Source organism: Hypanus sabinus, chromosome 2 (genome assembly GCF_030144855.1).
Source record: "Hypanus sabinus isolate sHypSab1 chromosome 2, sHypSab1.hap1, whole genome shotgun sequence".
NCBI lineage: Eukaryota > Metazoa > Chordata > Chondrichthyes > Myliobatiformes > Dasyatidae > Hypanus > Hypanus sabinus.
The window spans coordinates 122,125,405-122,149,840 of NC_082707.1; the positions used below are offsets into that span (position 1 = coordinate 122,125,405).

At 41.3% G+C, this 24,436-nt stretch overlaps 1 protein-coding gene across 7 annotated transcripts in view; it reads left to right on the forward strand.

The window, feature by feature from the left end:
• The window catches only part of LOC132383059 (phosphofurin acidic cluster sorting protein 2-like), a 301,168-nt gene that overhangs the window by 260,450 nt on the left and 16,282 nt on the right, over nt 1-24,436 (forward strand). For 4 of the 7 annotated variants that reach the window (XM_059953814.1, XM_059953824.1, XM_059953837.1 and 1 more), the window contains 3 exons: nt 8,068-8,178; nt 12,108-12,216; nt 23,700-23,742. In XM_059953814.1, the coding sequence (XP_059809797.1) occupies nt 8,068-8,178; nt 12,108-12,216; nt 23,700-23,742 (263 nt within the window). Of the gene's footprint in view, nt 1-8,067; nt 8,179-10,197; nt 10,282-12,107; nt 12,217-23,699; nt 23,743-24,436 lie in introns of all 7 variants that reach the window. The other 3 variants (XM_059953785.1, XM_059953804.1, XM_059953794.1) reach the window with 1 other exon arrangement.

Genomic DNA, 24,436 nt, shown 5'->3' on the forward strand with positions numbered 1-24,436 from the left:
GACAAAAAGGTTTTCCTGATGCTTCCAATAAAAATTATTACAGTAATGCTGGAGGCTAAAGATAAAAGGATCTGAAAAGCTGTGCTCCTCAGTAATATTGACAACTAAGCATGAGTGGAGCATGAGGGTGGATAAAGATGATCCACAGAGCCATTATTCGATTGTGTTTGCTATCTCTTATGTTCTAGACACTAAGTCAGAATTAGGATTATTATCACAGGCATATGTCATGAAATTTGTTATTTTGCAGTGGCAGTACAGTGCAATACATTAAAAATTACTGTAAGTTACAATGAGAAATATATAGAAATGTGGAAAAAGAAAGCAAGAAGTGAGGTTGTGTTTATGGGTTATTGATCCTTCAGAAATCTGATGGTGGAGGGGAAGAAATTGTTCTTAAAGTGTTGAATGTGTGTCTTCAGGCTCCTGTATCTCTACCCTGATGGTAGCAATGAGATGAGGGCATGGCCTGGATGGTGAAGTTCCTTAATGATAGATGCTGCCTTCTTGAGGCTCTGACTTCTAAAGGTGTCTTCAATAGAACTATCTGAGTTTACAACTTTCTGCAGTTTATTCTGAACTTATGCAGTTTCCCCCCCCCCCCCGCCCCATACCAGATGGTTATTCAACCAACTAGAATGCTTTCCACGGTACTCTTGTAGAAGTATGCTAAGATCTTTCGTGACATACCAAATCTACGCAAACTCCTAATGAAATACAGCCACTGGAGTGCCTTCTTCATAATTGTATCAATATGGTGGGCCCTGGATAGATCTTCAGAGATGTTGACACTCAGGAATTTGAAGCAGCTGACCCTTTCCACTGCTGACCCCTTGATAAGGACAGGTACATGTTCTTCCAACTTCCTTTTCCTGAAGTCTATAAACAGTTCCTTGGTCTTATTGACACTGAGTCCAAGTTTGTTGCTTTGACACCACTCAACTAGCCAATCTGTCTCAATCTTGTATGCCTTCTTGTTAGCATCTGAGATTTGCTGACAACAGTTATGTCATCAACAAATTTATAGATGGCATTTGAGCTATGCCTAGCCCCACACCCATGAGTGTGGCAAGATTAGAGCAGTATGCTAAGCATGTATGCTTGCTGTGTGCTTGTGCTCATTGGCAAGGAGGAGTTATTATTTCCAATCTGTGGTGACTATGGTCTTCTGATTAGGAAGTCAAGGATCCAGTTGCAAAGACCCTAGTTTAGAAGTTTGTTGAATAGTACTGAAGGTATGATGGTGTTGAACACAGCTGTAATTATTAAACAGCAGCCTAATGTAGGTATTTCTGTTGTCCAGCTGGTCCAAGGCCAAGTGGAGAGCCAGTAAGATTGCATCCACTGTAGACTTATTGTGTTGGTAAGCGAAATACAGCAGATCCAAGGCCTTTTTCAGGCAGGCATTAATTCTAGCCATGATCAACCTCTCAAAGGACCTTATCACAGTAGGTGTGAGTGATGTTGGGTGAAAGTCATTGAAGCAGCTCGCCCTGATCTTCTGACTGATGTCGTTTTGAAGCAGGTGGGAACCTCTGACTGCAGCAGTAAGGCATTGAGCACTCCAGCCAGTTAATTGTAACAGGTTTTCAGTACCCTGCCAGGTACACACTCGGGCTTGTTGACTTGCAAGGGTTTACCCTCTTGACAGAGATCACAGTGTCACCAGATGCTACACGGATTTGCACAGGGATCTGCTGGGTGAGAAGCTGACAGTGATGCAGGTGAGTGCTTCCCTGGTGTCATGGGTTATTGATTATCTGACTGGCAGACCACAGTACGTGCGCTTGCAGCACTGTGTCAGACAGAGTGGTCAGCAGCACTGGGGCTCCACAGGGGACTGTCCTGTCTCCCTTTCTCTTTACCATCAACACCTCGGACTTCAACTACAATACAGAGTCTTGCCATCTTCAGAAGTTTTCTGATGACTCTGCCATAGTTGGATGCATCAGCAAGGGAGATGAAGCTGAGTACAGGGCTACGGTGGGAAACTTTGTCACATGGTGCGAGCAGAATCATCTGCAGCTTAATGTGAAAAAGACTAAGGAGCTGGTGGTGGACCTGAGGAGGGCTAAGGCACCGGTGACCCCTGTTTCCATCCAAGGGGTCAGTGTGGACATGGTGGAGGATTACAAATACCTGGGGATTCGAATTGACAACAAACTGGACTGGTCAGAGAACACTTGAGGCTGTCTACAAGAAGGGACAGAGCCATCTTTATTTCCTGAGGAGACTGAGGTCCTTTAACATCTGCCGGATGATGCTGAGGATGTTCTATGAGTCTGTGGTGGCCAGTGCTATCATGTTTGCTGTTGTGTGCTGGGGCAGCAGGCTGAGGATAGCAAACACCAACAGAATCAACAAACTCATTCGTAAGGCCAGTGATGTTGTGGGGGTGGAACTGGACTCTCTGACGGTGGTGTCTGAAAAGAGGATGCTGTCCAAGTTGCATGCCATCTTGGACAATGAGTCCCATCCACTCCATAATGTACTGATTAGGCACAGGAGTACGTTCAGCCAGAGACTCATTTCACCGAGATGTAACACTGAGCGGCATAGTAAGTCATTCCTGCCTGTGGCCGTCAAACTTTACAACTCCTCCCTCGGAGTGTCAGACACCCTGAGCCAATAGGCTGGTCCTGGACTTATTTCCACTTGGCATGATTAACTTAATATTATTTAATTATTTATGGTCTTATATTGCTATATTTCTTCACTATTCTTGGTGTGGCTGTAATGAAACCCAATTTCCCTCGGGATCAATAAAGTATGTCTGCCTGTCTGTCTGTAGTTTTATCTTCCCTTTCTAAGCATGCATAAAAGGCACTTAGCTCATCTGGGAGTGAAGTATCACAGTCACTTATGACTTTAGGTTTCACCTTGTAGGAAATAATGGCTTGCAAAACCTGCTTTTAGCTGACAAGTATTCAAGCCCATCTCTAACTTCACCGAAAATTGCATTTTTGCTCTTTATAGAGCCTTTTGTAGGATTTTTTCTGGAGGACTTGGAACACCATTCTTGAATGTAATGGATCTAGCCCTCAGCAGAATGTGAATCTCACTGGCTCCTGGTTTGGGTATGTCTGGTATTTTCTTCAAGGCACATACTCATCCACACAGTTCTTGATGAAGTTGGTGACAACTGAGATGTATTCAGATCAAAAGCTGAATCCCTGAATATGGTCCAGTCCACCCATTCAAAGCCTTCCTTGACCTTACTGTCGTGGGCCTCACCACTGGTGTTAAGAGTCCTCAGCCACTGCCTAAGAGGGAGTAGAAGTATAGCCAGGTGATCAGGCTTGCCAGAGTGCAGTTGTTGGATGGCACAGTACACATCCTTGATGATGGTTATATCCTGGTCAAGTGTGTTGGCTCCTCTGGTTCCACAGGTAACATTGATGGTAGATGTTCAAATACTTCCTCAAGCTATCCTGGTTGAAGTTCCCCACAATGATTGGGTGAGCATTAGGATTTGCTGTCTCGTCACTGCTGGTCACAGTGCTCAGCTCGTCCAGTACCAGCTTGACTTTGGCCAGGGGTGGAATGTACATACCACTGGGTCAACAACAGAAATCTCCTTCAGTAGATAAAATGGACTACACTTGACTGCTAGATCTTCCAGACTGGGGGAGCAGGATTGAGATAAAACCACCACGTTTGTGCACCACAATGAGTTAATCATGATGCAAACGTCACTGCCTCTGCCTTTTCTTGATGTCAGAGTCTGGTCAATGTGGTTGGAAGAGGAAACCTTTGGGCTGAAGCACTGGGTCCAGAATGCTAGGGGTGATTCTGGTCTCTGTGAAGCAAAGTGTGCAGTGGTCCCTGATGTCCCTCTGGTACTGTAGTCTTACTCTGAGGTCCTCAGTTAAATTTTCCAGAGACTGGAAAATGTTAGCCAGCAAGATGGTAGGAAAAAGACAAGAAAATCTGCAGATACAAGGAAATCTGCAGATGCTGGAAATTCAAACAACACACACAAAATGCTGGTGGAACACAGCAGGCCAGGCAGCATCTATAGGAAGAAGCATTGTCGACGTTTCGGGCCAAGACCCTTCATCAGGACTAACTGAAAGGAAAGATAGTAAGAGATTTGAAAGTAGGAGGGGGAGGGGGAAATGTGAAATGATAGGAGAAGACCGAAGGGGGTGGGGTGAAGCTGAGAGCCAGAAAGGTGATTGGCAAAAGGGATACAGAGCTGGAGAAGGGAAAGGGTCATGGGACAGGAGGCCTAGGGAGAAAGAAGGGGGGAGGGGAGCACCAGAGGGAGATGGAGAACAGGCAGAGTGATGGGCAGAGAGAGAGAAAAAAAAGGAGGGGGAAAAAAATCTAAATATATCAGGGATGGGGTAAGACGGGAGGAGGGGCATTTAAGGAAGTTAGAGAACTCAATGTTCATGCCATCAGGTTGGAGGCTACCCAGCCGGCATATAAGGTGTTGTTTCTCCAACCTGAGTGTGGATTCATCTTGGTGGTAGAGGAGGCCATGGATAGACATATCAGAATGGGAATGGGTCGTGGAATTAAAATGTGTGGCCACTGGGAGATCCTGCTTTCTCTGGCAGACAGAGCGTAGGCCACACATTTTAGGATGGTAGGAATTTGGGGCCTCAAGGCCCTGCATTTCAGTTTTACCTGCAGCCCAGCCCAATGGCCCTGCTTTTTTAAAGGGAAACTGCACTCACTACAGGGGTGGTCTGCAGTCCAGAGGCTTTTGAGGCATATTAAAACAAATTTGCTTACTGAAGTGTCTGTCTGTCACTGAGGATTTCAACTGCAGTAGTCCTAAATGAGAATATTTAATGATTCCCTTTGGAGCTGCACACAGAGCTGCCGCTCTGGAAAAGGAGTTGCCATTTCTCTGTTGTACTATGGACTTTGGCAAAAACTGGAAGAATAGATGTTGCATTTGCTGAGCTTGCACAGGCAGAGGGTTTGGAAAAGAGGGTATGATATTAAAGTTTTACTTAATAAACATGATCCAGAATGTGGAGAGCGGGTTCTAGGTGGAAATGGAGGGGCATTGTGTTTTTTTTTGCTGACTGAGTGGAAAATAAGGAAAAGGGGAGAAACAATAGGAGCAAAAGTGTGGGAAATGGAACAAGTGTGGTGACAATCCTGGCATTCGTAGAGGATTGAAGTTCTGTATTCTAAAGAAGACATATTAGCAAGGCTGGCTGCCTTGTCAAGCTGCAGCTATAGTGGAGCTGGGGCCCCTAAGAGAGGAAAAAAAGCTGTAAATATGTTATCAGATCTACCGGCTGAAAGATAATACACGAAATCATTGTACACCTCTCCATTGACAGTGCCTGACCTCTCAAATATTTCCAGAGTTTTGTATATTTATTGTGGAATGTTGGTTGATGGACTGTTCGAAGAAGTGAAGATAGAGGAAGCAAGGGAATAAGGGGGAAAAATGTTGGAGATGGGCCATTTACAGGTGAAGGAAACATCCAAAGCAAAGGTAATGAATGAATTAGAAAATTACACCAAAGTATTCTTCAGTATATGGGTTAACATGATGAGGAGAAGAAGAAATTAAATTTAGTGTAATCACATGAAAAATTAAGCATAGCTAGTATGCATATAGGCTCACACACTTTATTTGGGGGAAGTAGGTAGAAATTAATCAGAAGACAAGTTTAGCCAACAATGTTGGTGCTATGGTAGTGCAGTGGTTTGCATGTCACTATTACATTTTGGGGTGGCAAAGTTCAGAGTTCAATTCCCCTGACCATGGGGGTTTCCTCCGGATGCTCCAGTTTCCTCCCACAGTCCAAAGACATTTCGGCAAGTAGGCTAATTGGTCATTGTAAACTGTCCTGTGAGTAGGATGGGGTTAAATAGGTGGTTTGCTGGGCGGCTTGGCTCATTGGACCAGAAAGGGACTATTCCGTGCTCTATCTACCATAAATAGATAAAGAGTAGGTTGGTGGTAGACTGGAGACTGATTATGGTGCTCCATCATAAAGGAAAACTTGGAGCTTTCTCAGAGCACCTCAGTGTGGATTAGAGCTGGAGATGGATCAGGGATCAGAAGTGAATGGGAAACAACCGACATAGTGTAAGGCTGGACAAAAGATCAAGAAAAGTCAAGATTGGAGGAAATCTGTTCCACAGGGGCAAGAACAGAGTGAAATAACTGGCCATTCATAGCAAACCTGTCTCTGGATCTTGAGAAGGAAGACAAAGCTTGCTGAGGTGGAATGGGGCAGGAAGGAGTGTGGATCTGTGAAGTGGATTTCAGAAAAGGTTCCAGACTAGGAATGGTTTGTTGTTCACTGTTGGAGTTGGGTGAAAGCATGCAGAATTGTCAGTGCACTGGCTTTCAGCCTTCTCAAGAGAAGATTGTTTGTGATTTTGGCTGTACTTTGGTGGTGTCTATAGAGATGAAAAGCAAATGCTAGGAGAATTGTCTTCAAATGATTTTGCTACCTCCTGCTACCTCATGAGCAGTATGGCTTGTTACGAAAAGATAAATTATTTGTCTGTGAGCTGTCAGCTATTGCTGCTTTTGATTAAAAACTAACAAGGAATTAAAGCACTGAAAATAGATTTTTAAAAACTGTGATGGGGTTGGGGTTAATGCCATGATTTATATGATTACACCAAGGTGTGGGTGAAATATGTTTTAATGAATAGAGTGGTAGGCTGTGATTTTTAAAATTCTAGTTCAGTTTTGTTTTCTGTGAATGTTTATTGCTTCATTGTAACACTGTAGAGACGTGATTTGAATTTCTATCTCGTGGCTTGGTGTCAGACATCTGTTCTGCTGCCGGCTACCCATGTAGAATTCCAAATGAAGTGCTATGTGGTGGCTCTGTAGAAAATTCCCAAGGACCTGGAACATCTGCTTGTTTTGGTAAAAGCTCCAAATTGATTCTTTTGAACCTAATTAGAGAGCTGGATTGAATCATGAAATCTAATACTTTTTTGAGTGATTTGAAAATATAACAGGGATATACATTAAGAAAAATTAACTGATGTGATACAGCTTTGAGTGAGGTATATGTGGGTCATCATCAATAAAGCAGTTAGGAGGAATGTGCACAGAACAGCTTGCAGAAGATTTATTGGCCTCCTCTTAGTAGCTGTGGATTCCTTCTCTGTCCTTGGTAGCTGATGTTTCCCCCTGCAGCCTCAGCAAACAGCTGCCGAGATTTCCTGCTGTCTTGTCACATGGTTGGCACAGGGACTGCCACTGTGAGTGAAGGTGCCTGGGCTTGCTGTCTGCAACTGACAATGTTGTGGGTTTTGCTAATGGACATGCACTGCACCAATCCAAAAACAGGAAATTAAAAAGGAAGTATGTATGGTTATGGGGAATGAGCAAGTTGCTGAACTGTTTATTCCTTTATGAAATAGTTTATACACAGTAGACTAGTTGTACAATTCTACAGCCATTAGTGCAAAAGATGAAAACTTGAATGATTGCCATATTACCATATAACTATATAACAATTACAGTATGGAAACAGGCCATCTCGGCCCTTCTAGTCAGGAAGAATATGGAGGCTTTGGAGGCAGTGTAGAAATGGTTCACTAGAATATTTCCTGAATTAGACAGTGTTAGGTAGAAGGAGAGAATGGATATGAATGGACTGTTTTCTGTGGAGGGCCAGAAGCTGAGGGGTAACCTGAGAGAATCTTATCAAATAATGAGAGGCATAAGTAGGGTAGATTGTCTTCATCCAGGTGAGAGGAGAAAGTTTAAAAGAGATTTACAGGGTAAGTTTTGTTTTGCATGGGGAATGGTAGGTGCTTGCCTGGGGAAGTGGTAAAATTAGATGAAGCAGCAACTTTTAAGAGGCATTTTAACAGACTCATAAACAAACAGGAAATGGTGGGATAGAGACCATGTTCGGAAGATGGACAGTTTAAATTAGCATTATGGTCAACACAGTTAACATGGCCACAAGGCCCCAGTGCTATGCTACACTATTTTATCTTCTAAATTTGGAAGGCAAGGGCAAAGCTTGGATGTAAAATAAATATTAAATCACACTTTTTAAAAGCTCTATTTTTATATTATTCAAAATAATTATGCACTTTCATTTTCTTCTCTAGGGTCTCATCCTGTAGCCAAATACCTCAGCTCCATCGATTATCGATACAACAATTTTTTCCAGGATGCAGTCTGGCAAGATTTTTTCACCAAAACTGAGGCCCCTTCTATAGGTAAAGAGTGTGTGGTAATGCTTTGCAATTGCCCTGTCTATTGAGTTGGGCTCCTTTAAGGTACAGTGTCTTCACAAGTGTGTTTGGTTAAGTTTCTTGGTTTTAAAAGGTGATTCCAACACTGGAGATGTTCAAGGTTCAAGATAAATTTATTATCAAAGTATATACAGTATACATTCACATATACCACCCTGAGATACATGTTCTTGTGGGCCTTCACAGTAAATACCAAACACAACAGAATCACTGAAAAACAACATACAAAACAAACAACCGAAGTGCAAAAGGCAACAAACTGTGTAAATACAAAAAAAATCAAAATAATAAGTAAATAAGCAATAAATATTGAGGACATGAGATGGAGAGTCCTTGAAAGTGAATCAGTAGGTTGTGGGAATAGCTCAGTGTTGGAGTAAGTGAAGTTAAGTGTGGTTATTCCCTCTGGGTCAAGAGCCCGATGGTTGAGGAGCAGTAACTATTCCTGAACCTGATGGTGTGGATCCTGAGGGTCCTGCGCCCCTTCCTGATGGCAGCATTGAGAAGAATGGTGGTGCTGGGGGGTCCTTGATGACAGATGCTGCTCTCCTGTGACAGCACTCCATGTAGATGTACTCAGTGGTGGGGAGGCCTTTACCCGTGATGAGCTGGACTGTATCCACTACTTTTTGTAGGATTTTCTGTTCAGTCACATTGGTGCTTCCATACAAGGCCATAGTAGAGGCACTGACATGCTTTCTTTGTAATGGCACTTATGTGTTGGGCCCAGGATAGATCCTTTGAAGTAATGAAACCGAGGAATTTAAAGTTGCTGGCCTTCTCCATCTCTGATCCCCTGATGAGAACTGGTTCATGGACCTTGTGTTTCCTCCCCGTGAAGTCAATAAGCTGTTCTTTGGTCCTGCTAACATTGACTGAGAGGTTGTTGTGGCACCACAGCCGGATTTTCAATCTCCTTCCTATATGTTGATTTGTCACCACCTTTGATTCAACCTGTGACAGTGGTGTCGTCAGAAAACTTGAATATGGCACTTAAATAAACTTAAACAAGGCATTGTCTATGGCTGTATTAAAGGATTTGCATTTAAATTGCAGTAACAAGGAAAGTGGCTAGTCTACTGCTTTAAATGAAAGTTTCTTTATCTTCTTTGAAATAGTGATTTGCAACTTTGTGTCCACCTAAGAGAGCCTCGTACAAATGTCAATAAAACCCTTCAGACAATGAAAGGCTCCTCTGTGCTGCTCTGAAGCTCAGACTTAGATTTTATAGTTCGGTATCCAGTATGGTACATAATTCCACCTCTGGGCCAAGCCAATCTGGGAATTAGTTGACCAATCATTCCCCAGTCCTCTAGTACTTTAATTCTCCTATCATGTCATTTAATTGCACTTTGAATAATATTTTTCAATAATGTTCTGTCCTTGATGAAGTCATTATTGAATAAAAGCATTTATTGTTTAGTTAGTTTTCATTTCATGGAATGCTTAAATATGATGGCAATAAATCAATGGAAAATAGTTCATGAACTATTCAGCGTAACATTTTACACAAGTCGAATGATTGGTTCAGCTTCTTGGCTTTTAAAATTTATTTGATATTAAAATCCCAGAACTGTCCTTTTGCTTTAATAGCCACAATTTATAAGTGAAATGCCAATTTGTATGACACATTATTAACTATCAGTTCTAATGGTAGTCACACTTTGGTGCATATAATAGCTGTATCTTTAAAATGAACTATCTGAATGCCTAATCTGTCATTCAATTTTGATACTTGCTGAAAACCTTTCTTTTTCAAAAATACTTCTCTTTCTTATACTGACATTTCAAATGTCCAGGGTAAAATTTATATGTATAAGTAGATAGATCATGCTCTCTCAAGCATGTGGGAATAGAGCAGATCTTGTTGTCTTGGCCTTACATTTACCATCTGATATCTAAAGGCTGAGTTCAAAGGAAAATAGAGAATATTAGTATGTTTTGAGAGGATCTATAATTAACCACTGATCTGTGCCTCTGCAGTACATTCTCCCTGCGACTCGGGTTGTGTGTTCAAGTGGTTCTCTGGAGTAAACAGTCTAGGCCGATGCTCCGGTGCAATACTGGGTGAGGTGCTATACTATCTTTCTGAGGTTCTGTCCGGATGGATATACAGTGGGTTCTGGTTAATTGGGACACATTGGGATCAGCACATTTTGGCCCAATTAAGTGGCTGCCCCAATAAGCCAAAGTTTCAAGGAAGTAGTTAAAAAGATATTTAAAAAAAAGGCCATCTACCATTTAAGTGAGTAACAAGTTCTGAATGAAATATTTATCTCACTGCTAATACTACTACATTACTATCAAACTGTGTATTAGTTCCTAATAGTTATCAATTGAGGAATTCATCCAGCGTATGCTGCTGTGGTTTTTTGATTGACTGTAAGTGAAGAAAATCAGTGCAGACACTTAGTGCAGATAATGGAATGCCTTCATACAATACTCTAAGATGATTGCATCCTCCAAATCTTCATTTTCATTTTAACACTCAAGATGATTGTCGATATTCAAATTTTTCATATTTCCTAACATGTTGAAATAGTGAAATTGTTTCATTTTCACTCCAGCTGTTTCAGGCATCTCCATGCTTGAATGGAGTCTTCATGCACATCAAAGCAGTTCAGAAATATCTTGCTGCTTATTTGTCACAAATTATCAGTGGCAAGCATTGTGGATTTTTTAATACAAACAAGCAACTGATGCAATTTAAAAGTTGTTTTGCTCTGACAACAGTGTTATATCTATCGGCCTTACAATGCATGTGACTGACACTAGTTAGGAACTGTTCGGCAACAGTCTCCTGTCCCAATTAAGTAGCATAGTGCCCCAAATAAATGAAGGAAATCTTGTTTTGATTTTCTCAATTAGTTTTTGTTCCTTAAAAGTTGTCCCAAATAAGTGACTACCCCGATTAACCAAAGGCCCAATTAACCGGAATCCACTGTATATAAAACAAAATTAGAACTGGTTCACTGGTTCATTAGCGAGACTGACTGTGGGGGAGCTGTGTTTCCTTGTTTGTGATGAGGAATAGGCTGGGGCCGAGGTGAGGAATAGGCAGCCACCCAGCGGAAGGGAGTCCAGGTGGTGTGAGAGAGAGCAGGGCCTCTGTTTGATGTGCTGGAACACTGGGTTGGGGGGGGGTGGGGGCTGCCCCTCCTGGCAATGCTGCCCTCTAGTGTTCACTCAGTGCTGCCACCCAGTGTTCACTCGGTGCTACTCTCCAGTGTTGGCTTGGTGGAAGAACAAGCTGGGCCAGGACAATCTACATTCATGCTACTCAGGGACTTGGGCTGTATTTTTTTCTGTGTGACGAAATGTTTTCTCTGAAATTGTAGCTGTATGTGCTTTTTGGGCTTTGTGCTATGTGCAGTATAGTGTGTGCTATTGGCAATGTGTTTTGCTTCTTGGACCAAGAGGAACACTGTTTCATTTGATATGTTGTATATGGTTGAATGATGATTAAACTTGAACTTGAAAATTGAGCAGTACCATGTGTAGAAGACCAGCAATATTCTCTCCAGTTCACAATCTAATATATGCCCCTCAACAAACAGGCCCGTAGTAGATTAACTGGTCATCCTTTCATCACTGGTTGTAAGATAACACTTTAGTCAAATTGAGTGCCATGTTTCCTACATTCCTACCATTCACCGACTGATATCTAGTTGAAATAAAAACTATTCCTTTCAAATGCGAGTTCATATTTTCTTTCATATCGCATTGCTCTGTATAGTGTTCTTAAAAGTTGGAACAAAGAATCTCTGATCAAAGTTCATTTCAAAGTATTTTGTTTTTGCCCAGTTGTTAGTTTTCTGTATCCATCTGTGCATTGGTGAGAAAGGTGGACTGTTAATAACATTGTATAACCTGTTAATTGTGTCTAATTGCAGTGCAGGAAATACCGGATGTTGTCTCTAGAGTTACCCAGTACATCTCCAATGCAAACATTGCTCATCAGTTACCTATAGCGGAAGCAATGTTAACATACAAGCAGAAAAGGTACAGTTGTTACTTTCATACCATGTGGTTGGATTTCATTGTGAAAGTTTCTATAGACATTGCACAGTCTATGAATGGGAAACATGGAGGAACTTTAGCATACAGCTTTGACAGCAACAGTTTCCTTGGCTTTCATCAAAATCAGGTGATGGTAGCCATGTCAGTGTATGCTAACTTCTACATTGTATTATAAATGTTCTACCGACTGAACTGTTTACATTTCTGTTCTTTGGTGAAATATTAACGTAACAGTGCAGGTCTGTGATTGCTGTTTTACATGCATATCATGTTGTGGAGTATTTTATCATGGGATGCATCTCATTACAACATGGAGTTCTTGACAGCCATTAATCCGCATCCCTTTGGCTTGAATGTACTTGTGAGTGTAAACTAACATGCCAATAATAGTTAACAATGGAAATATCTCAGCACTGAGTAGGCCTTGCTGAAATTAAACTATTAAAAAAGGAAAGAGTTATAGTTTTTTTTTGCTGCAGTAGTTTTGTACAGATGCAAGTTGAGAGAGTTACTTTCTCTTATGTTGTTGGATTGCAATCCTTAACCAAAGTTGTCAATAGAAATTGTTGTCAAGGCCCAATGTATAAAGGAGCTAGAATAGTGACAATAGTATTGCAGTTAGTAAAGGAATAATGGGAATGGGAATTTACATGGTAAATGGTAGGGCATTGAGGAATGCAGTAGAACAGAGTGATCTAGGAATAATGGTGCATAGTTCCCTGAAGGTGGAAACTCATGTGGATAGGGTGGTGAAGAAAGCTTTTGGTATGCTGGCCTTTATAAATCAGAGCATTAAGTATAGGAGTTAGGATGTAATGTTAAAATTGTAAGGCCGAATTTGGAGTATTGTGTACAGTTCTAGTCACCGAATCATAGGAAAGATGTCAACAAGATAGAGAGAGTATAGAGGAGATTTACTAGAATGTTACTTGGGTTTCAGCACCTAAGTTACAGAGAAAGGTTGAACAGGTTAGGTCTTTATTCTTTGGAGCGTAGAAGGTTGAGGGGGGACTTGATAGAGGTATTTAAATTATGAGGGGGATAGATAGAGTTGATGTGGATAGGCTTTATCCATTGAGAGTAGGGGTGATTCAAACAAGAGGACATGAGTTGAGAGTTGGGGGCAGAAGTTTAGGGGTAACACGAGGGGGAACTTCTTTACTCAGAGAGTGGTAGCTGTGTGGAACGAGTTTCCAGTAGAAGTGGTAGAGGCAGGTTCGATATTGTCATTTAAAGTAAAACTAGACAGGTATATGGACAGGAAAGGAATGGAGGGTTATGGGCTGAGTGCAGGTTGGTGAGACTAGGTGAGAGTAAGCGTTCGGCACGGACTGGAAGGGCCTGTTTCCATGCTGTAATTGTTATATGGTTATATATGGGTTTGTTGAATGATATTGCATGGGATGTTTAATAAAATTTGGGACAATAGCATAGTGGTTAGCACAAGGCTTTGCAGTACAGGTGACCTGGGTTCAATTCCTGCCACTGCCTTTAAGGAGTTTGTACATTCTCCCTGTGAATGCTTTGGTTTCCTCTGGGTGCTCCTTTTTTTTCCCCATTGTCCAAAGACGTACCAGTTGGCAGGTGAATTGGTGATTGTAAACTGTCTTGTGATTAGGCTCAGATTACATCATGAGATTGTTGGGCAGCATGGCTCAAAGGGCCAGAAGGTAGAGGCAGGTTCGGTATTGTCATTTAAAGCAAAATTGGATAGGTATATGGACAGGAAAGGAATGGAGGGTTATGGGCTGAGTGTGGGCCAGTGGGACTAGGTGAGCGTAAGTGTTGGCACGGACTAGAAGGGCCGAGATGGCCTGTTTCTGTGCTGTAATTGTTATATGGTTATATGGAAGGGCCTATTCCACACAGCATCTCATAAATAAATAAAGAAATAGATAGATAAATAGATGGATAAGTAAATGAAAAAGATGTTGGAAATACTCAACAGGTAGGGCAGCAGCTATGGAAGAGAAAGAGGTTTGACGTTTCAGCCCTATGATCCTTTGTCGGAGCTTGGGTGAAAGAAAGCTATGTGTCTTTACCTGCAGAAAGGTTAGAGATGGATAGAAAGGATGAAGTGACTCACTGATAGGGTGAGGTCATGGTTATGAGCTCATGGTTACTGCTGCATTAGGATGCTGATGAAATAATCAGCTTGCTGGATTATTGAGGGCAGTTAGAGAAAACATGAACAAAAATCTTGAAATCTGAGTGGTGTGAACAGTTAGGGAAAATACAAACAAAGGAATGTAAAAGCTGTTGCAACTGTTAAACAGGTCAGATCATGCTAATGGAGAGAAGAAAAACCTGATTGTTACAGGTACATAACAGCTGGCAGAATTAATCTGTTCTGATACTGAGAAAGTGAGTTACCTGAAGCTGGAATATTCAAATTAGTTCCAAAGGCTACAGTGTGTCCAGATGGAAGGTGACATGCATCTCCTCAAGCATAGACAGAATGTTGGACCATTACTGGAGACAACAAGCAGATTGGTCAGAGTGGGTTGGAAAAAAGTGACAGACAGTGAGAATCCCGTGTCGGCCAGGCTATGTTTTGTTTCTCCGTTGCAACTGCTCTCATTAAACCACCAATCAAGTTACTTTAATAGTTTACCTGACCCCAGCAGAGATAATTCCTTTCTCCTATATAACCCCCCCAGGCATCTGCAATTTAAAATTAATGTGTTTTTCTCTTTCCCAGTTCTGGAATACATAGGGGTCTTGGATCTGAAGAATTAATTTGGTTTCTATTTCCACAGCTGCTGCCTGATCTACTAAATATTTCCAACAATATTTTGTATTTAATTTTGACTTCCAACTTCTGCAATTGATCCTTGTCAATACTTGGACTGACATCATTCATGTGGAGAGATTATTGATTCTTGAGTTAACAAATTCTTTGATTGCTGTATGTGTGGTGAAGAAAAAGGAGCAGAGAACCCCAGATCTTTCCTTGTAGTTATCTATGTTTGGTTCCAAATTGCACAGATAATCATATTTTTAAATATGGTTTTGATAAGCAAAGTGCCAGTGGTGAAACTCCAAAGTTTTAATAATTGCCTGGTAAATTACTTATCTCTGAAAAGTCTGTTCCTCATTCTGATGTCAAATCTTTAAGAATAGGCCCTTTTCAGGGAAGTATATAATGCTTCCTGCCTCTCGCTCATGTCCAAGTCACGTTACACATGGCGAGGATTATGGCACTTAAGCTTTACCAACCTTTTGTGTGTGATATTTTAAGACTCAAATGCCCCTTCCATTTGGCAGATATTATTCAATATTACACAAGTTCTCAGCAACTTTTTGTCAACTAAGTGCCACTGAAGCACAATGTGTCAAAACAGCCGGAAAAAGTAACAGATGCTTGAGGCTTAAATGGATTTTCTACCCATTATTTTGCTGGCTCTGCAATCAGCCAGTTTTGTTCACTGCGTTTATTGGTTTGACAAGGAATCCTGGCTGCTAAACCATACACTTACAATCAATCTGAAGGACATCAACAAGATCATGCTTAGGCTTAAAAAAATTAAATTTAAAATTGAAGCTGCTTCAAAATGCCAAAGAGCTTGCCTGTGCTAATGACTCCCACATTATTAGTACTAAATACTAGAGCCATAGAACACTGCAGCATAGAAGCAAGCTCTTCTGCCCATCTAGACTATGTCAAACTGTTGTTCTGCCAAGTCCCATCAACCCACACCTGGACCATAGCCCTCCATATCGCACCCATCCATGTACAGTACTTAACCAAACTTCTCATAAATCAAACCCTCATCCATAAGTCAACTGGCAGCTCGTTCCAAACTTCCATCATCCTTTGAGTGAAAGTGTTCCCCCTTAGGTTCCCTTTAAATATTGCACTTTTCACACTTAACCTATGACCGCTAGTTCAAGTTTCACCCAACCTCAGTGGAAAAAGCTTGCTTGCATTTAACCTAACTGTATCTCATAATTTTGTATACTATCAAATCCCCCCTCATTCTCCTATGCTTTAAGAAATAAAGTCATAACCTTTTCAGCCTTTCCCTATAATTCAGGCAACATCCTTGTAAATTTTCTATGTAGTCTTTTAATTTTATTGATATTTTTTCCTGTAGTTAGGTGACCAGAACTACACACAATACTTTAAATTCGGCTTCACCAACATCTTAACCAAATTCAGTGTAACTTCCCAACTCCTGTACTCTGATTTACGAATTTAAATAACTTCCTAAACTGTCGACTGTTTGTTCTTTTCCATAGGTGCTGTCTGGCCTGCTAAGTTCCTCCAGCATTTTGTGTGCATTGTTCTGATTTATGAACATCAATATGCTAATAGCTCTCTTTAGGACCCTACCTACTTTTGACACCACTTTCAAGAAATTAAGGATCTATCTTCCCAGATCCCTTTGATCTTCCAGACTCCTCAATGCCCTACCATTACTCCCAAAGTGGAACAACTTGCACTTTTCTGCATTAAATTCCATCTGGTACAGATCTCACTGCAAGCTTTGATAACTTTCCTCACTCTCCACTATGCTCTCAGTGTTGATGTCATCCACAAATGTGTTGATCCAGTTTACCACATAGATGACAAATGCCAGCAGATTCTGCACCGATCCCTGCCACACAGTGCAAGTCGCATGCCTCCAGTCAAACACCTAATACCACTCTCTGGCTTCTCCCTCTGAGCCAATCTTGAATCCAGTTTCCTACTTCATCCTGAAGCCAAGTAACTAAACCTTCTGCACCAGCCTCCTATGCAGGACTTTATCCTAGGCCTACATGGACTTTACCAAGACAACATCCACGGCCTTCCCTTCATCGCCTTTCCTGGTAACTTCCTCAAAAAACTTTATAGGATTGGTTAGACATGACCTATCATGCACAAACCCAAGTTGATTATCTCTAATCAGAAATGATAGAATCAATGAAAAATCACACATGACAGAGACAGACAAACATCCAATGTGCAAAAGATAACAAAACTGCGCAAATCCAAAAAGAAAAAAAAAGAATGAATAAATAAGCAATAAGTATTGAGGTTGTGAGATGTAGAGTCCTTAAAAGTGAGTAGATAGGTTGTGGAATCAGCTCAGTGTTGGGCTGGTTCAAGAGCCTGATCTTTGAGGGGTAGTAAATGCTTTTGAACCTGGTGGTGTAGGACCTGAGATACCTGTGCCTCCTTTCTTCTTAAACAACAGAATCCTGGAACATTGAGCTTTCAGTCCCGCTCTTCCTGCTACCAAGTCTCACCCGTTTTCTGTTTTCTAAACTCATCCATCTTACTTACAATACCCCTTGTATTGAAATAGATACAACTCAAAACATTAATGCCACCATGCTCAACCTTTCGGTTATTTTCTTTGTACGCAGGCTTATTATCTATTTTCCCTGTAACCACTCCACTAGGTACCCTGGCACTCTGGTTCCCATCCCACTGCATCTCTAATTTAAATACCCTGGAGCAGTGTTAGCCTTCTGGTGAGAATTTTAGCTCCCTCTCCGGTTCAAGTACAAACTGTTTGTATAGGTCACATCTTTGCTGGAAGAGAACCCAATGATCCAAAAATCTGAAGTCCTCCCTCCTGCCCCTTCTCCTTAGCTGTATGATGGACTGTATGATCTTCCTATTCCAAGCCTCATTAGTCTCCTCCTCCTGTCCCGTAAGAATTCAGTGGACTTGATCTGAGATGTCCCGGACTCTGGCACCAGCAAGGCAACATTCCATTCTGGCAATCTCATTCTCATCCACAGAACCTCCTGTCTGATCATCTACTCAATGAATCCCTTATCACTACAACTCTTCCTTTCTGAGTCACAGAGCCAGCCTCAGTGTCTGAGACCTGACTGATGTAGCTTTCCCCTACTAGGTCATTCCTCACCTCCCAATAGTATCCAAAATAATATACTTATTATTGAGGGGAACGGTCACAGGGGGTGCGCTGATTGGCTGTCTATTCCCTGCCCAGTCCTGTCTGTCATCAGCTGCTTGTGCCTTGCACCTTAGGTATGACTGCCTCCCTGTATCTCCTATTTATCGACCCCTCCATCTCCTGAATGATCCAAAGTTCAACCAGTAACAAATCCCTAATGTCTGTAAGGAGTTCTAGCTGGATGCACTTCCTCAGAAGACAGGAATTGTCCCTGTTGTAGCATCCCACAAGAGGAGCATTCTACTGTCCTGAGTAGCATTTCCCACACTCTAACTGTGCAATAAGAAAGAAAGAAACATATCAGAGGCTTACCTTGCCCTCCAGCTCCCCACTCTCATCCTGGCTGAGTCACACAATGGCGGCTCCCAATGTTCTTTCAATCTGCTTTGAACCGCAACCCACTATATTGAAATGCTCTTAAGATATTTTACAGGAATATTATCAAACAAGATTCATTAACATGCTGCCCAGAGAAAAACAGAATCAAGGTTTCAAGATCTCTAACCAAAGGCTTCAGGAAAGAGGAGCTTCTTTAAATGGAGTTGGAGAGGAGGGTGGGGTTGTGGTGAACTATGTGCCTGTCGGGACACGCCCCTGCTGACTGCTCCTGTGGCTCCTCCCACAGGCCCCTGTATAAAGGAGACCTGCGGCCTGAAGCTCGGCCTCAGTCTCCAAGACCTTGTATGATAGACACTCACTCCTGGTTCCTTCTTCCAGTCAATAAAAGCCGATATCTCGCCTACGTCTCAGTGTGAGTTATTGATGGTGCATCAGGGGTGTAAAAGGATGATGGGAAATTTTAGTTAGTCAAAAATATCAGCTTTGTTAAACAAGTTAAGGTTGAAATCATCTTGTTCAGATTCGGGCAGTTTCCCTTACCTTGTTTTCCTCTAGCCATTTATATATCACTGTGATACTTTAATCCACATTGTCCACCAGTAGCCTGACAGAATTAGATCCAGATTGATAGCCACCAGCTGTATACTTCAGACAAAGCAGACCCCCCCACCGATCCCCCATCAGTGAGGCATGTGCCTGTTTAATATTTCAACAGTGTCCACCTTTATAGATCTCCAGCCTCCTAGTTTCAGCAGATCAGTACACAGTCATTGATCTGTGTTGTGCCAAACCACTGCTTCTAATAGTCTGAGCAATGGATTCAAAAGAAAAAGTTGGAGGGGGCATTTGAAAATGTAAATATTCTGAATGTAATTTTGAAGCTTTCTTTTTGTATTTTGTCCTGTTATGATTGGATCTTGCCTAACTCTCTAAATGTGTGTATGAACTTAATAAAATTTTGGGATGTTTGTGAAATGGACTTGAATGTGAACAGCCAGCAAGGAAAGGATAAGTTCTTATATTGACACAACCCTCCAGTGCAGCTTGTTCCACGTAATAACATGTGATTTTTGTTTTCTTGTGGTTGCTTTCAATAAAGGAAAAAGAGCTTTCATTTTGATTTTAACATAAGGTACCAGAGTCTGCTTGGGTTTTCCTTTTTTTAATATGCTTCTTTAATTCTAATGCCATTCTTTTTATTTCTTCTTGGGTTAACCAAGATGTCTGTTACAATTGGATAAATACATAAAGATGAAAATTTGTTCCTTTTACTGGGGCATGTTGTGCTTCAGGTTAAAAAAAAATAATGCAGAGAGAGGAAGAGAGAGAGAAAGACCATGCTGAGTTGGTGCAAAATCACACTGCTGTCAAAATTCTTTCTTTATCTGGGCTTCCCTAATTGAACTGCATCTAGTTTCCCCACTGCCGTGTTGGCAATTAAACTGAACACTTGGATGAATTTCACATCTGGTTCATGTCACAATGCTTCTGTGACATTGCAACTAAATGTTGTTGAATAGAGAGTTAACAGTATGCCCTACCTGTTCAGTGTATAGATAAACCTAACAAGGCAACATTTATTGTCCATTCTTGGTTGCCCTTGAGCTATAGATGTTGCAGTGAAGGAACTATTACAATCTATGCTGCTGTCGTTGATGGTAATGATCCCTGTGTTCGAACCTGCTGCTGAAGTAATACTGAACTTGCTCTCTATTCTTCCTCAGCTTGAGGGTTTATTTTATCTCTTGAAATTATTACATCCATCTTATTTTTTAAAATGCTTGAAGTGAATTTTTGTGGGCCCTCTCCAGTGAGTACTGTATTTATCTTGCCAGTGCATTCCCCAATGAGTTTTGCACTGATGGTGTGGCTGTGAGTCTGACACCAGATCAGACTTTTACTTTGCCATTTACTCATGATCTAACCACAATCTGAACGTCCTTAATACACTTCAGAATAGTCATAAGTACAGGCCACTTCTTGCAACTTAAGCATGATAAAATTGTACTTGTGCCTGGCTCTCTGCTTTTCTCAATTAATTTCCTCAATTCATTAATCAAGTGAAATAAAAAGACTGGCTTAAGTAGGAATGTTTACCTTTTATTTCCTGCTGCTTCTCTTACCCTTGATTATTCGCGATCAAGTTAATAGCCTCTTGGCCTGCCTTTTGAATCAAATGAGATGCTTGTGATTTGAGTGTGTTAATCAAGCTTTTGGAATGTGTTGACATCCCTCTTGGTAACTGCAGCATAGAGGCATGAAACTGCGTGAGAGACCTCTCGTGAAAAGCCTGTAGCAGGAGCTGCTGTAACTATGTTGGTGTGTCCCACACTATGTCAAATAATGCAGGTGATTGCTATACTTGCTCCTCCTACACGTTTCAATGGTTCAATTGTTCCATTTAATATCAGAGAATATATACAGTATACAACAAATCCTTACTCTCTGCAGACGTCCATGGAACAGAAGAAAAACCCCAAAGAATGAATGACTGGAAAACATTAGAAGCCCAAAGCCCCCCCCCCCCCTTACCCTTCTCATACACCAGCAGCAGCAGCAAAAAGCATCAACCCTCCCCCTTCGCTTCCATCCTCCTGCCTCAGCAAAATGCATAAGCCCCCACCAGCCATCATGCAAGGAATAGTAAACCCCTAAGGAGACCACAATCTACAGTCCATCAAAAAAACAATGTTCACCCCAAGTTTGACATGCCACAATGTCTCTGTCTCTCACTGTCTCTCTCTGTCCCTCTCACTCGCCCCTCTCCACCCTCCCTTCTCCCCCCTGCCCCACTCTCCCATCTCCTCTATCTCCCTCCTCGCCCCATCTCCCCATCTTCACATTAACCCCATCTCCCCCTCCCGTGTCCCCTTCTCTCTCCATCTTCCCCTCTCCCTCTCTCCACCTCTCCCCATCTCCCCCTCTATCCCCATATCCCTTCCCCCCACTCTCTCCCTCTCTCTTTCTCCCTCTCTCTTGTCCATCTCCCCTCTTGTTCCCCCATTCCCTCTCCTCCCACTCCCTCTCCCTCTCTCATCTCTGCTCCTCTCTCCCTCTGTCCATCTCTCCCCCTCCCTCCTTCTCTCCCTCTCGCCCACCTCCACACTACCTCTCTCCCTATCCCTCCCTCTCTCCCTCACACCATCTCCCCCTCTCCCCTCCCCCACTCTCTCTCCCTCTCTCCCTACTGCCCCTCTCTCTCTGTCCCTCTCTCTCCCTTCTCCACTCCCTCCTTCTCCCCCTTTCTCTTCCTCCCTCTTCATCCTTCTCCCCCCTCTCCCCCTCCCCCTGATGAGGGAGAGAGTGGTATCGCTCCTACCACAGTGAGAGGGAAGCCAACAGCTCGCTAGTTTGAAGTTTTTTTTTTAAAAGTGATTTTGTATAATATACTACACTAAATCCAAAAGAGTAGGTAGTTCCTACCGAAATATGTCATTTCCCCTTAATACTTTTCAACAAGATGTTTAATAATAATCTTACTGACTTTCCAGCTGAAATGGAGTGGCTCAATAAGAGCACTATCAACCCAGGGAATTCAACATATATAGATCTGCATTCTCTACTTCTGTGCTTCAGAGATTCAAAAGTCTGAACTAGGACTGCCCAGAAACATTTGGCAATATTTCGCTGGATTCCTAAAATTGTAAGAAGTTTGGACCTTTAAGGTTTGGAAATTTCCAATAGCATTTTTATGGTTGCTGTGGCAGACAATATTTGCCGGATGAGCTTTAAATACAGAGTTATCTGGCAGTTAATTTAGAATCACATCAAACATGAGAAACATGCACCCAAATGAGAATTTCAGATCAGTATGCTGACTTGTATTTACTAGACCATTAGTAGTTCTTACCCATCTAGAGGCCATTATCAAGAGGGGGTCTCAATTGCTTTGCCACTGGAATGTCAGTAATTTTTTTTATTAAACAAAATATACTTTACTCAAAAATAAAATTATATACAATAAACCATTCAATTACTTTCAATCCTTTACAACTGTTTCCAATAAAGTCTTTACATTTTCACATTTTTCGCCATCCATGTGGCACTCTGTTATTCCATATTTACATTCCCTTATTGAGGGGTATACACCCCCCCAGTAATGATCTGCCAGGTACACCTAGAAATTGCCCAAAGGCTGCTTCTGAAGAACAATCACAGCACTCAAGAAGATCCTCTGTCCTGTCACAACTACAGTAATATCAACTCGATTTTCTATAACCTACAGGTACAACGTCTCTGTACTCTGACAAGAGTTCATGAGTCTTATAACATTCCCAATATTTGTCCAAGCGTATGTCCCAGGTTTTAGGTTTCATGATGCTTCCTATATTTAACTCAGAGTCCATCTGCAACATTGCTTTTAACAAAAGTGATTTCTGTAATTACCAACTCAGCTAGTAAACACACTCCCTTTAATCCCTGGCTCCCTTCTATAGTTGGTATGTTTTTGATATATAGAGATTTGCAAAATCCGTTATTATGGACAAGCACATAGGTCCTATCAGATTGCTTCAGTAAGTCCGAAAGGTTTTTATCAATTTCAGGTTTTTAATAATATTGACTTGGATTTGAAATGCAAGTAGCTGATTATAAAACAAATTAACTTTATGAAATTAAAGACAGCACTGAAGTACATCATTTCTACAGTATTCCCTCTGCTAATTTGATCGAGCTGTCCTATTTTGCATGCTCCCCTGCACTTTCCTCATCAATTTCCTTTTGAATGTTGCCAATTAATTGCCTCCCTTCACTCATTGTGGCAATGCTTTTCAGAACAGACTAACTCACTACAAATGAAGAACCACCCTTGTATCGCCTTTTGTCTATTGGCTCTTAGTTACTGACCCTTCTGCCTCAAAGTATTTTTCCAATATATAGCACATCAAAAACAGTCTTGATTTTTAGCACTTCTATCAAAAGAGAAAAAAAAAAGCTTCTCAGCTCTTAACATAGTTCTTCCCGAGTGTCATTGTTGTCAACATAATTTTCTGAAGTCATTACAATTGATGAGGATGTAATGTTACCTGGAGTACTATGTGCCTGATGCCACACACCTGTATATGTCTTTCCTAGTAATACAATATGCTCTACATAAACTTTACAGCTGATTCAAAGAATGATGTTACTGCATGTGAAGATTTGCATTATTTCCCTCCTATACTTGAGAAATAACTTTTTGGATGAGATTTAATCAACTTCTTTTTCTCTTAGCCCTGATGAAGACTCATGCCAAAAGTTTATTCCCTTTATTGGAGTAAGTAATTTCATTTTGATTCATATTTGTCTTTGTAGTTTTCACTGAAAGATGTCCTATTCCCATTGGCTGTCCTTTGTTGGGCATCACCAATTGGTGCATTCCAACCCCTCTATTTTGTATTTGCTACCCACATTGCTTTCAATGTTGTGGGTGGGGTAACGGGATGATTACCCTGTTTGGAAGTAGGCCTAATGAACTTGTGTGAGTACCTTGGTGGGAAAATGTTGATATTTGGGATATCAATCCTTTTGCAGGTTTTTAGTGCTGGATTTTGATGTTTTAATCCAAGGTTCTTTCAGAAGTCAGGAAAGAGGCACAAAACTTGTTGCTTCATGATCGTTTTATTAATAGAACAAAGGAAAAATTGAAACAACAATTACAGAAGCAGAAGGTAGCCAGAAGGTTTAAAACAAAAACAGCTTTGCGGTCAGCTACTTTTGTACCTTATACTCATAGATAAGGAGAATTCTTTTTTAATCTGTAGATAAGAGTCAACCAATGAGAAAGCTTTTATTCAAATAACGCAGTACTGAAAGAAGTTTCCAGAATCATACCAGTGTAATCACTAGGAGAATACACTGAACAACTGCATATACATATTGTGGTCACTGGGAGGCATACTAAAATGACATGCTTTTAAGTACTACTTTAAATACAAGCAGATAATTAATTGTTAATCTGCAAGGAAAAT